The 15,153-nt window shown below is 39.5% G+C and overlaps 1 protein-coding gene across 1 annotated transcript; it reads right to left on the bottom strand.

Moving 5' to 3' along the window:
• Nucleotides 1–1,962: 1,962 nt before the first annotated feature.
• LOC138669576 (potassium voltage-gated channel subfamily A member 2) lies at nucleotides 1,963–7,172 on the bottom strand. The gene is made up of 2 exons (XM_069756145.1): nucleotides 6,168–7,172; nucleotides 1,963–5,424 (listed from the first exon to the last, which is right to left on the bottom strand). Exon 2 carries the CDS (start codon nucleotides 5,290–5,292, stop codon nucleotides 3,793–3,795), a length of 1,500 nt encoding a protein of 499 aa, XP_069612246.1. The 5' UTR covers nucleotides 5,293–5,424; nucleotides 6,168–7,172; the 3' UTR covers nucleotides 1,963–3,792.
• Between the last annotated feature and the right edge of the window lie 7,981 nt (nucleotides 7,173–15,153).

The raw sequence follows: 15,153 nt of genomic DNA, 5'->3' as shown, positions 1-15,153 counted from the left end.
GCTCTTCTAACCTTCTAAGAAGAATTTACATAGAAACATCTTTGATGTATTGTAAAATATGATTCCAACACATATGCTAATGCGACGTTGCCATAGATCTGATACACAGCATTATCTGGGGCCCTTGTAAGCACCCTAATGCTGTCTCTGAGTCTTAGATCGGTGTCACACATCCGTGAAACAAGGACAATACTTGGATTGGAGGAAGCGGCTGACTGGCTTGTCTCCTGATCTGAGCTTTCTGCTTCATAGGCTTATATAAAACAATATGAAAGAAGAACCCCCCCGGCCGGCCCAGTCTTTTGATGCAAGTATAGTCCATTACAGGCAGGGGTTAAATTGTAGACCATGCCGTGGGCTATATATGCTCATTTTCTTTAGCATTCCCTACAAACAGCAGATTTGGCAGGTCTCGTCTTTGTAGATACTTTACCTGAATTAGGCCAGTTAGTTCACAAAAAGCAATGATTTATTTTTTGGATCAATTATGTAATACCTTACTCTATAGGTGTTTTTTATTGTTCATAGAAGGGCCACCATATGCCACATGCCAAAAGCAGAATCCAATCCCAACAAGCAGGGATGTAGGGGTAAGGACCCTGATTCCACTGATGTATCACTTACTTGGCTGCTTGTTATAGTTTCAATAAAATCAGTTTTTGTTATCAGCAGAAATGTATCACTCAAGGACTAGTTATCTGGTGCCATGTGGTCTTCCTGCTCTGTATAACCCTGCCCCCGCCACCGATTTGCAGCTATCTGCCAATGTACAGTGTGCGCTGAAAGCTGCCAATCAGTGGTGTGGGCGGAGTTATGCAGATCTCAGCATTCAGAGAGCTGCTCGATCTGCAGCAGAAAACAGGGATTTTAAAAACAGGGAGTGGCACATCACTGGAATCAGGGTCTCTGTGTCTAAATCATTCTGCTCTTCGATTACATAGCAAAAACCTGGTGACAGATTGCATTTTAACTGAACTGACCATAGCATGTAGTATGTATTGAGTTACAGTTGATAAAGTTGAGTGATTTCAGCCTTACTAAGGACACTTGAATGCATCCAAAATATTTCAACCTGAAACCAGCCTAGACCTGTATTCATACATGCCTTTTTTTTGTCTGCCATTTTGTAAAAAAAGAAAGGGAAAAATCGATTCTTGTTTGCTTTTACAAAAAAAAAAAATAAACAGCACAAATGTCGCAAGCAAATGCAATCCAATTGTATCAATTCAATTGCACCAGTGTATAGATTTAGCAATGTTTTATCTATGCTTGGCTAGATTTGCATCAGACGAATAGATACCCTGTGCATATAGAGATACACTTACAGTACATAATATAATATATTTAATATCTCAAGAAATTAATTCCATTTTTGAGTAGAAAATATATCATTAAAATTAACCTTTGATATATACATAGCACATATTTCCCAAAAGGACTGTGCCAAGTTAGGAGTGCATATTTGTGTATTTTTCCAGATACACTCAAAAATAACACGTGTGCATATATATATTGTATATATATACATCTATATCTATCTATATACATATACTGTATATATATCTATATATATCTATATATATATACATATTCTGTATATATATCAATATATATATAATATATTAGGGTATATATATATACATATACTATATATACATATATTTATATATGCACACATGTGAATGTATATATATATTATATATCTAAATATATACACATATATTTAAATATATATGTGTATATATATATATATATATAAGTGTGTGTGTATATATATATATATATATATATATATATATACACGTATCCTACAGAATTCGTCATTTCTTCTACCTATGGAAACATTTATCCCCATGCACATGCATACGCACTCAAGCACGACCATTATATATTGTGCAAAGCTTAGGGTGCCATTTGTGCCTATGGCCAAATCAAATGATATTTTTTTTAATATTTTTATTTACCGTGATGTCGCTTTTCCGTGTATCCTACCGTTTTCATACCACTAGAACAATACAACAGATATACTTTCAAGTGTAACAAAGTTTCCCTGAATTGTATGTACAATCCTTGGTGCAAGCATGTTTGACTTTATACGTTGAACCTCTAGATAAAATGTACAATCAGCGTGTCCCTTTTCCTGATTCTGAGTTTTGTATTCCTATAAGGAAGTTTTTTTTTTATAAGGATGTACTGTAGCTCAAGAATAAATAAGTAGAAACAGTGATAAAACTATAGGATCATAATTTCAGACGGACATGTGCATGTACTGGATGTCTATCATGTGTGTCTGCGTGTGTTGGAATATATATATATATATTATACGCTTATAGATAGATAGTGTGTGCATGCAATAATTATCCATGCATTATTTGCTTTTTTTTTCCACAGTTACTAATTTATAAATGGAATGTAGTCAAGAGTATAGTAGTGTGATAGAATACTAGATTTTCTAACACGACACCTGAAACCTTCACACCAGTGGAGGCCTGGTACACTTTAGCTTGCAAGGTACTGTATACCTCTATAATACCTGATATGTAGCAAAGTGTTAAACCAGGGCTCTCCATGTGCAGGCATGAAGTAGGAACATATTCAAGAGGAGCTTCTCCACTTTATAGAGAGCTACCGTCTAACGAGATTGTTAGACGCAGTAAAGAACGACTATTAACATATGCATGCAGGTCATTTACATATAGTTGGAATTATATACGTGGGTTGCCCTAACCATGGTCTTATTGCAGTCCCAAGCAAATCTGATCATATTTGACCTTTGCACCCCGTGCATCAAGTCCCCTTGAAGGGAGAAGGCTTCACGGTTACTATTGATCCATCCAATCCAGGCCACAGCCCTCTAATGAGGTCATTCTCCTAACTAAGAAGCAGTGGACCTCGGTGCCATATTTCTTCCTCAGTGGTCTGCAGATCATAGCACACATTAAGATCCAGTTAGCATTGTGTTATACATCCCAGCAGAGACACACTGCAGTGCAGCAAAGCGTTTTGTTTTCTACAGTTTTTCAAAAAATAAAAATCCAAATATCGAAGCTTTGATATACAAATAATAGAACCTTAACACAAAAATATATATGTTCCTCATTAAAATATGGAAGGCCTTTTTTTAAACAGCTATTTAATTATTAAAGCATGAAATGTAGCGCTGTACATATGTGCATTGGTCGTTTAAGTGCAATTATAGTTTACGCCTCTACTGGATATGTGGTGCACATCCCATAGAGTTGGCTAATATTGGACTACTAGTTTCTTGCCAAGGTAATATAGTATCCATTAATTCATTGTGAAGTATATTTCTTTGGAAGTGTAATTACTAGGAGATGTTTAATAAATATAAGTGATACCGTTAATGTCTCCATGGCAGTCAAGTCAGTTTTTTTCTGCAGAACCTCCTGTGAAAAGTGTTCTTCATAACGTTAAGGTGTCACGGAGCTATGCGACGCCTATGTGTTGCAAGAGGTCGTACAGTTGAGTTCTTTCTGGCTCTACACACTATGCTGGCTGAGATGCCCATAGTATATAAAGTGAAGCGTACTGACGGCCACACCGTAATGGAAATATTCCCTAGTCAAGAATACTACCAGGTTAGTCGGGCCTACCAGAGTTGACAATAGATGCTTCCGTGAATTAGTATTTGTTGCAGATGCAATAAAACATCACTTACACAACTATTGCTTTCCATGCAGAATTGACACATCTAGAAAAAGTATTACCTAGCAGATTATTGCATTACACAAATTCTGCAGCTGCTCCGTACACTTGCAAGAAGCAGACCTGTCAAACATCAGTCAGCATTTTGGTTATATTTACATAGTTTGTATTTCCTAAGGTGCAATTTGCAGTTTTTAAATTCTTCTCCCTAAAATCTTCATTGCTATGATTAACTCCTTCTTGGATCTCCATGTAATCAGATTTACTTAGCGTGGAGGCACTTCTGCTTTTTTGAAGGTCAGGGGAAGAAGGGATCTTTGGACAGCTGGTCACTTGCAAATATTGTGCTTGCTCCTCACCCTCTGTCTCTCTGTGATAGAAGTAATTGAAGTTGGACACTATTACAGGAACTGGTAAGGCAATGGTTAACACGCCTGCAATTGCACAGAGGGAGCCTACTATTTTGCCACCTATTGTTGTAGGGACCATGTCTCCATATCCTACTGTTGTCATGGAAACCACAGCCCACCAGAAGGCATCTGGGATGCTGGGAAACTGAGATTCTCTCTCATCAGCCTCTGCAAAATACACAGCACTGGAGAAAAGAATAACACCAATGAAAAGGAAAAATATTAGAAGACCTAGTTCCCTCATACTTGCTTTAAGCGTTTGACCCAAAATTTGAAGGCCCTTGGAATGTCGGGAAAGTTTGAAGATCCTAAATACTCTTACCAGTCTTATTACTCTAAGAATTGCTAAAGACATTGCTTGTTGACCCTGTTGCCCATCTTCAGTTTTTTCTGCTAGTTCTGTCCCTAGCGTTATAAAATAAGGAATGATAGCTACTATGTCAATGATGTTCATAATGTTGGTAAAAAATCCAGCTTTGCTCGGACAGGCGAAAAAACGAACCAAAAATTCGAACGAGAACCATATGATGCAAAGTGTCTCAACAATGAAGAATGGATCTGTGAAGGTATTTGATTGTTGGTATCGGCCTGTGCTGTTAGAATATGGATTGTAATTTACAGCACTCCCATGCATGTCCTCATTCTCATCCCTAAAAACAGGCAAAGTTTCAAGGCAAAAACTCACAATGGAGATTAAGATCACCATAACTGATATAATTGCAATAATCCTAGCGGGGCCAGAGCTTTCAGGATATTCAAAAAGAAGCCATACTTGCTTCTGAAACTCATTGTCTGGCAAAGGGCGTTCCTCTTCCTTAATAAATCCTTCATCCTCCCTAAAGATCTCCATAGCTTCTTCCCCAAGTTCATAGAACCGAATTTCCTCCGAGAAGATGTCCAAGGGCACATTCACAGGTCTCCTTAATCTGCCCCCAGACTGGTAATAATACAAGATGGCATCAAAACTTGGTCTGTTTCTATCAAAGAAATATTCATTCCTCAAAGGATCAAAGTATCTCATCCTTTTTTTAGGATCCCCTAACAACGTTTCAGGAAATTGGGATAAGGTTTTGAGTTGAGTTTCAAAACGAAGGCCAGAAATGTTAATGACAACTCTCTCACAACATTCGTGATCAGGATCAGGGTCATAACTGTCCTGTGGGTGACCTGGCAAAGCGGATGTTTCATCTGTGGGATCTCCAGTGGCAACTGTCATAGCTAGTCCAAATTAGTGCACAACCTAGTTCTTCTGGTTGGCTGTTGAAATGTGACCACAATGAAGCACTGTGGATATACGCACTCAGGATAGGAAAGGCTTTCGGAAAATGAGAGGCATAGGACCTCTCGCCTAAAAAAAAAAGAGGAGATAGTTAAAACAATGATAGCCAATTTCCATATCTCTGCAGCGATGGCTGCTACGTACTGTATCCTTTACCTATAAACTTAAAATAAACTATCAAGGAGAATATGCAGAATGCTCCAACAATCAATGGACATTTCCCAGTTGCATTGTATAGATTTAAGGTATGCCTCTTACATTACAGCATCAAAATTGCAGTATTTTAGGGCAGGGTATTATTGCTCTCCAATTGCACTCAATACATCCCAGGAGCATCTTAAGTAATATACATTACAAAGCCAGTTTAAAAAGCTTCCTGTATGGATACAGCATATATTTATTCTACAAGGATATTCATCTCAAAATTGGTGTCTGTCCGATCTGTAATGAAAGGTCACAGGACATAAATATATACTTAATAACCTATTAATGAATACAGGCGACGTATATGGCACACTAATACATAATGCCATGGCAATACGTAGTTTATTAATATCCCATCGTCCATCATCATCAAAGAATTTTTCTATGTTGCAAACGACACAATGTGACTCAGAATAATAGAAGATAATCTAAATGATTTTATTCGGCTATACATATATCTTTATATAATACAAAAAATATATATAAAAAGGGTAAAGCACAGGCCTAAGCGCTACAACATGCAACATAACAACCATAAATATAAAAAAAGATCAAAACCTGGTGTCATTTATATTAGAAGCCGCGAAAGCAACGAAACAAGACATTACCTTGAGAAACAATCCTCCAGGTTTCTTAGTAACCAGACTAGGTAGAATCCGTTCTCCAGGGAATACAATGAAGAAAAACAGGTTTTCTGGCATCCTATACATTTAATGATCCTAAGAACCCCCCCAAAAAAATAAAATCAGCAGTTGCTAAAATAGGGGATTTCCTTGGTAAGAGGAGCTCATTCTTCTTGAAGCGAATGGATAGGATTGGTCTGGCAGGTTCCCTTTCTTGAAAAAAAAAACCTCTGTTCGAATGTATAATGTGATAAATGGAAGATGCTAAGCTCAGCGAAAAAAAAAAAAAAAAGAAAGAAAAGAAAAAAAAATGGTCTGGTGTCCTCAAGAGGTGTGACGTTGCCTGGTGGTAAGGAATAAAAAAGCAGGAGCTAGGTAGAGCTGGTACATCATGAAACATCTGCAGAGACCCAGTTTCCAGATGCAGTAGTCACACAGCCTTCCCCCTTGTCAGCCTGCGTTATGATGCTTCGCTATTCTGCACTGCAACAAAACAAGAGGCAGAATTCACAGCACATCCCACATTACAGGGAGAGCAGAAGAGATGAAACCTAGGAGTCCATAGAACGTCAACCCATCACAACATGTCTATATACCTGTATCTACTCAAACATGTCTCCTGGTGCTCTTACATGTTGGAGAACCCTTGGGTTCTAGCCTGGAACCACCAATTGCATAGAGAAACACTGTGCCACTGCTGGAATAACGTGAACTTGAAAAAACTAAATATGACCTTTTGACAAAATCATCTATGTCTGGAAGCAGGGCGCCTGTCTGCAATATGTATGGCTCCTTGTTCATCTTTTAACTTCTCCATATCCAGAGGAGGGAAACATGTCTAAGTACATAGATATAAAACCAGGCATGTCCTTCAGTTTTGACCTAGAAGTCATTCCGGAGCTGAAATGGGCAGTTAGCCCAAGATTATATATGGTTAACGCTGTTTCGGAGGGGAGGAAGTCTTCTCTGTTGCTCGTAACAACAATCTAGGGCATATATTCACCCACTGTTCTCGGAGGATGTCGTGGATCCCCACCCCTCCGGCAATAAAGCAGGCTTTTTGTCTCTTGCCCAGGTCACACAGCTCAGAGAGAAGACAAATGAAATGTGTATTCAAGTGTATTCTGCATAACAAATGAGCTGCCAGGGTATTGAGCCTGGAATCAATTGGATAGGTTTACTGACAGCAGAAAGCAAGCTGACATTTGATCTCTCGCAAAAAGAATCTTAGCAAATCTAATACTGCGTGTTTAAGATACACCCTGCTATGAAACGTGTCATTAGGTCTAGCGCCACACGTAAAACGCACAAAAATGAACGGTAATATATTATGCGCTATGTATAGATCACGGTGAAGCCTTTTTTTTTTTTTAACACATCAGGAGACTCATTGCTGACGTTGTAATGGGGAGATCCCGAGTTCTTCCTCCTTCTTTCTACCGTTTCACTGCTGGAGGATGCTGGTAAATGCATCGATTGCGCCACATTGATCTTTTACACAATGCAAAGGTTTAGTACTTAAGAGGTTAACGTAAATCCCTCTAGTGTTCTACCTACGGCAGCTACACAGCTATGTCTTCACAGCACAGGGATTACAGAATTAGTCTGGGGACAGGTGGGGCGCCACACAATTTCTTAATAAATTCCACTTTTCACGTCGGCCACTAGATTTTCTTGAAATGCCAGTATTGTTGCCTCAGGTCACAGGATTCTTTAACATAATAGACCCTCTTCTATTGGAGAAGAAGGAGTGCCAGCAATCCATTTTCCAATCCATCACCTCCCTTTCCTAAACATCAGAGAGATAGTACATTCCTTACAGTCCCCTGCACAGAAAGGCTGGAATTCCCTATTAAGTATAGTCTACAGATTCCATTAATGAGCCATGTTCTTATGATTCAATAACAGCTTGATAAAACACCATGCAATGCGAAACACATCAATCTAAGATGTCACCATGGAGGCAGAACAATTCTCTATGGGAAAATGTAGCAACAGATATAGCAAAAGGCTAATAAAAAATAAAACAGTATACAAATCACAACATATAACAATAGAAACATCAGTTAATAAATCACAACAAATAACAATAGGAACATACAAACAGTAATCAAATGACAACATATAACAATAGAAACATACAGACAGTTAACAAATCAGAACATATAACAATAGAGACATACAGTTAACAAATCACAACATATAACAATAGGAACATACAAACAGTAAAAAAATCACAACACATAACAATGAGAACATACAAACAGTAACCAAATCACAACATATAACAATAGAAACATACAGTTAACAAATCGCAACATATAACAATAGGAACACACAAACAGTAAACAAATCACAACATATAACATCAGAAACATACAGTTAACAAATCACAACATATAACAATAGGAACATACAAACAGTAAATAAATCACAATACATAACAATAGGAACATACAAACAGTAAAAAAATCACAACACATAACAATAGGAACATACAAACAGTAAACAAATCACAACATATAACAATATAAACATACAGTTAACAAATCACAACATATAACAGTAGGAACATACAAACAGTAAAAAATTCACAACACATAACAATAGGAACATACAAACAGTAAACAAATCACAACATATAACAATAGAAACATACCGTTAACAAATCACAACATATAACAGTAGGAACATACAAACAGTAAAAAAAATCACAACACATAACAATAGGAACATACAAACAGTAAACAAATCACAACATATAACAATAGAAACATACAGTTAACAAATCACAACATATAACAACAGGAACATACCAACAGTAAGCAAATCACAACACATAAAAATAGGAACATACAAACAGTAAACAAATCACAACATATAACAATAGCAACATACAAACAGTAAATAAATCACAACATATAACAATAGGAACATACAAACAGTTAACAACATATAACAATAGGAACATACAAACAGCAAAGAAATCACAACACAACAATAGGAACATACAAACAGCAAAGAAATCACAACACATAACAATAGGAACATACAAACAGTTAACAAATCGCAACACATATCTACAGGAACATACAAACAGTTAACAAATCACAACATATAACAATAGAAACATACAGTTAAACATACAGTTAACAAGTCACAACATATAACAATTGCAACATACAAACAGTAAATAAATCACAACATACAACAATAGGAACATACAAACAGCAAACAAATCACAACATATAACAATAGGAACATGCAGTTAACAAATCACAACATATAACAATAGAAACATACAAGCAGTTAAATCACAATATATAACAATAGGAACATACAAATAGTAAACAAATCACAACATTTAACAATAGAAGCATACAACAATCCGCATCAATCCTACAGCCTGGAGGAATAATACTTACATTCCACCTCCCAATAAACAACAGCGAATTAAGCCTTTATCTGTAAGAACTGTCCTCCATCTCTGCTGCAAGACACTGATTAAAGGTTTTCTGCATGGAATAGCTACAAATATGGCCCATGACCCCATCATTTGGCTTCCCTTATGCAAATAGCCTTAATTGGTGTTTCATCACAGCAGCATGCACAGTGTTGATGATAATGAACCACATTGCAGGCGCTTGGCCTCCCAGATTATACATGCAATTACTAATTCTTTCTTACAGACAAGAACAGGTCACAATCTGCATGCAATGAGGTAATTGCCATGTTTGATTTACCCTTTTTTTATTCCAATTCTGAAGCATCCATTTTCCCAGTTTGTGGTAAACCTTTACTTAATGGGTGGGGGGAGCAGAAACTTACAATTGGTTCTGCAGTAAGGCATGCAGTGCATACATAAAGACTTCACTGCACTATGGTATCTCTTCCGCACCTGACAGCAGTTTACCTAAATGGATGAAGCTTTTTTATCAATTCCCCACAATACCGACCACTTGTCTGTGCTGTGGAAGAATCTTTACATTCCTCAGATATTTTCCATCAACGTCAATTTATAGATTACTCATGTAGCATATATGGGTTTTAGATCGAAACCTACTTTAATACTTTAACACCTAAAATACTGAGTTGACTTTAAAAAAATGACCTCATTCACACGGCAATATTGTATTACCTATGACTTGTCTGAAGCCATAATACAGCACTCTCACCTTGGTATGGGGATATGGGGACATACTTGTACAGTCCCATCGCATGCACTCAGTATCATATCCAGGCATATGGAGGGCTTCTCCCCATATGAATTAGTTAGTAAAAATGTGGCATGCTGTATTGGACACCATACTATGAAAATATTCTCCACTAGTAGCATCTGTGTAATCAATGTCATATAGTGGCACATTATGTGCTATCAGCTTAGTGTTTTGCACTGAGTTAAAACTACCATAATCTTTAAAGAAGCACTCTTAATATATTGCAGTCATCATATTATATCGCACTGTGTACTTACAATTGCTCATTTTGCCTTTCTACTCAGATAATTCTTCTCTTTTCTCTGCTCTACCTAGAAATAGGAAGTCTCTTGTCCTTGCATTTATCATTCCCCTCTTCATCTTCTGACCCAGATGTTCCTTCCTTCCCCCTGCTAGGGACCTTTTCAGTGACTTGTAGCTCTTTCAGGGAAAATTGACCTCCTGTTTGTACACAGAGCTTAGAAGGATTCAGCTAGCCAGCTTTTAATCATGTGATGTCATAGACCTAATTGAAAACAGAAGAATTCGTTGGGTAGAAAGGCAAAATGAGAAATAGTAAGTACACAGTGCCATATAATATGATAATTGTAATATATTAACAAATTTTGATGGGAGAGCTTCATTAAGTACTAAAGATTCCAGCGATAAACTCACTGTTAAAAAAAGACCTTCCCATGGGCTTGAACTTTTTCCCCTAAACCCATGTATATGTGTATGAACTATACTGTCAGTGTCTTAAAGGGAATCTGCCAGCAGGTTTTTACTATGTAATCTGAAACGGTATAAATAGGGCAAGAAAGCCTGATTCCAAGGATGTATTAGTTACAGGACTGCTTGGTGTAATTTTGATAGAATACCTGTTTTATCTGCTGTAGATGTAGCAGTGATCAGAATGCTGATCTGTGTATAACCCCACCCTCATAACTGATTGGCAGCTTTGTTTGAACACTGTATATTGTCAGCAAGCTACCAATCAGTGGTGGGGGCGGAGTTACACAAATTAGTCTGACTGATGGGCACGTGAGACCTAGTCAGGCAGTGATAGTCTCTTGATGATAAAACACTGGTTGAATTCGAACTACTGCAGCAAAAATCCTAATAAGTGACACATCATTGTAATCAGGGTATCTTACATAATACTGCTTTTAGATTAAATAGCAAATACCCGCTGACAGATTCCATTAATTATGCTCACCTACTGCCATTTTCTCTAATATCTAGTGCCATTTCGTTCCTCTTCTGAGTGACGCCACTGCTCTTCAGATAATTTGGCTCAAACTATTAACGATACGTGAGCCAGAAGTCTCTTTTACAGTATAAGCCTCATCTGGGTCATACAAAGAACAGTGTGATTTAGAGAGTCTGAATTGATCTCATGCGACTCGGAAGAGGTGCAGAACGGTGCTGGATCCCGGAGAAGACGGCATTAGGTAAGTATACTAACACTAGCTATTGAACCCGTTCTACGCCCGGGTGGCGAGCATTTATATTGTTATATGGTCTCCATCCTGGTATGTGCTGCTCTATCCTGCGTCCCCATCCTGTCATGTGCTGCTACCATCCTGCGTCCCCATCCTCTCATGTGCCTCTCCCATCCTGCAGCCCCATCCTCTCATGTGCCTCTCCCATCCTGCGCCTCCATTCTGTCATTTGCTGATCCCATCCTGCGCCCCCATCCTGTCATGTGCTACTCCCATCCTGCAGCCCCATCCTCTCATGTGCCTCTCCCATCCTGCGCCTCCATTCTGTCATTTGCTGATCCCATCCTGCGCCCCCATCCTGTCATGTGCTGCTCTATCCTGCGTCCCCATCTTGTCATGTGCTGCTCCCATCCTGCGTCCCCATCCTGTCATGTGCTGCACCCATCCTGCAGCCCCATCCTCTCATGTGCCTCTCCCATCCTGCGCCTCCATTCTGTCATTTGCTGATCCCATCCTGCGCCCCCATCCTGTCATGTGCTACTCCCATCCTGCACCCCGTTCTGTCATGTGCTGCTTCCATCCTGCACCCCCGTTCTGTCATGTGCTGCTCCCATCCTGCGCCCCCGTTCTGTCATGTGCTGCTGCCATCCTGCACCCCCGTTCTGTCATGTGCTGCCCTATTCTGTCATGTGCTGCTCCCATCCTGCGCCCCCGTTCTGTCATGTGCTGCTCCCATCCTGCGTCACCGTTCTTTAATTTGCTGCTCCCATCCATATGCCCCATATGCTGCTCCATAAAGGTTTATGGCCCCATAAGATGCTCCATAGTATATGCCCCCTACACTGCTCCATAAAGGTTTATGGCCCCCATAAGATGCTCCATAGTATATGCCCCGTACACTGCTCCATAAAGGTTTATGGCCCCCATAAGATGCTCCGTGGTATATGCCCCCGTACAATGCTCCATTATGGTTTATGGTCCCCATAAGATGCTCCATGGTATTATATGCCCCCGTACACTGCTCCATTATGGTTTATGGCCCCCATAAGATGCTCCATGGTATATGCCCCCGTACACTGCTCCATTATGGTTTATGGCCCCCATAAGATGCTCCATATTATATGCCCCGTATGCTGCTGCGATATATAAAAAAAAACATACTCACCTATCGTCGCTGGGCGCCGAGTGCTGGGGGGCCTGAGCAGGCGGGGACACCGGCGCGCTGTGGGGGTCAGGTGCTGGAGTCGCCACTAGCTCAGGCCCCTGACACTTGCTATATTCACCTGTCTGTCCCGTTCCAGCGCTGCCTGCCGCTTCTTCCGGCTCCTCTGGCTGTGACTGTTCAGTCAGAGGGCGGCGCGCATTAAGCGCGTCATCGCGCCCTCTGAACTGTGAACGTCACAGGCAGAGGAGACGGAGATGGAGCCGCACGCAGCGCTGGAACGGGGGACAGGTGAATATGGCTGATACTTACCCTCCTGGCGCGTCCCTGACTCTCCGTTGGAGATCGCGGTGTGCGTTCAGTGTTTACGCATACCGCAATCTCCTCAGAGCGTCACTCTGTGGGGTCCAGACTGTCTATAAAGGCTTCGGACAGAGTGATGCTCCCAGCGTTATATTATAGATATACTCACTACACTACATACACATATGCACATGTTTAGGTGGAAGGCTTCTTTAAGTGAATTCAGCAGGGAATAATGAAAACATGCATTGTGAAATTAGATGGTAATACTCAGTGCATGTATTCAGATATTTAAAATTATAAACAGCAGAAACAACAATAATAACACATGTTAACATATATAAAAAAGAAACTAAAAAAAACCTCAGACTGATGTACTATGTTATACCTAAAGAAAGCCCTTTGAAGGAAGTTTAGGGTTGATGCATGACACAGGGATTCAAAGAACTCAAAGAATTAGTGCTTGTGTCATGCATCAGGCCTTCACTAGGCTTAACACAATACATCCGTTTTGCTTTGTTTTTCTTTGATCGTAATGTTAAAAATTCTATTTGATTCCAATCCGTCTACGTAGTAGATTTTGATACAAAATAAAAAACAAATCCCATACTATGTTTTGAAAAGTATTTGTCACTTAGGATGGTTTATGAATTTTGGAAGTATAGATCCACTTAATTAAAAAGAAGCTTTACCTTATGCTGTTATGAAAGAAGAACAAAAAAAAACCTCAAAACGTGTAGGGAGCAAAGTAATTGCAAAAGGGTAAAAGTTTAAAAGTTAACCTTTAATAAATGGAGGTTCAAAAGCATAAATATGTCCAACACAACAGGCACAAAGACATATTGATGGGTGATCCGACATGGAAACCACCATAGTAAAAAGGCATCAGTCACAACAATAAGACAATATTTAAAAAATGTATATGCCTAAAAGAGTATAATGATGGTTAATAAATGTGTGCAAAATCATCGAGACATAATGTATAGACTGATTTAAAAAGGAGTACCAAATAATGCTTCCCTGAAATGAGAGTCGGAAAGGATAGAAGCAAAATAGCCAAAAAATTGTAAGAGGCTCACCCACTACACACCAGACAAGTGTTTCTATTTGTGACAAGCTTAACCCATTCAGGAATAGGTGTAGGGACTCAAATCTACAAGTCCTCATATTAATCTCTGGAAGAAAAGCTGGGCTCAAAACTCCCTTAAGGGGTTGTTTATTACTCAGACTTCCTCTTCTTAAATACTATATTTCCTCGAATGAAAACACCATATACTCCCTTTCCCGTACCATTGTTGTTCCAGTGATACCGGGACTGGGTCTCCCAGGACTCGCATGACATTGGTATTCCTTGTAAGCCCTTCAGTCAATATGCAGTCACTGATAGACTGCAGCGCTCTTAGGCTACGTTCACATTTGCGTCGTTGGGCGCAGCATCGGCGACGCAACGCAACCAACGACGCAAATACACAATGCAGCGTTTTGCGATGCATGCGTTGTCATAGGATCACACAGAGCAGGAATTTCAGCACAAGTAGCGTCCTCTGCACCCTATCTGTGCGTCAATATGACGCATGCATCGTAAAATGCAATACAATGCATACCGACGCATGTCCATGCGCCCCCATGTTAAAGATAGGGGCGCATGACGCATGCGTCGGTATGCGTCGACGATGCTGCGCCCAAAGACGCTAATGTGAACGTAGCCTTACTCACTTCGAACATCCAAGGTTCGTGAAAAACAAGATAAAGCCCAGCAGCTCAGAAGCAGCCGCTGATTGGATGCAGGGTTGAGCAAGCCCCAGAAGACCGACCGCCATTACGGGAGGAGAGTGTATGGTGTTTTGATTTTACAATGAGGATTAAAA

This window comes from Ranitomeya imitator, chromosome 3, assembly GCF_032444005.1.
Source record: "Ranitomeya imitator isolate aRanImi1 chromosome 3, aRanImi1.pri, whole genome shotgun sequence".
Taxonomy (NCBI): Eukaryota; Metazoa; Chordata; class Amphibia; order Anura; family Dendrobatidae; genus Ranitomeya; species Ranitomeya imitator.
This window is presented reverse-complemented; position numbering and strand designations above follow the sequence as displayed.

What these genes read in the sequence shown, in the direction of transcription:
- LOC138669576 (XM_069756145.1), bottom strand. Translation starts at nt 5,292, where the DNA reads ATGACAGTTGCCACTGGAGATCCCACAGATGAAACATCCGCTTTGCCA.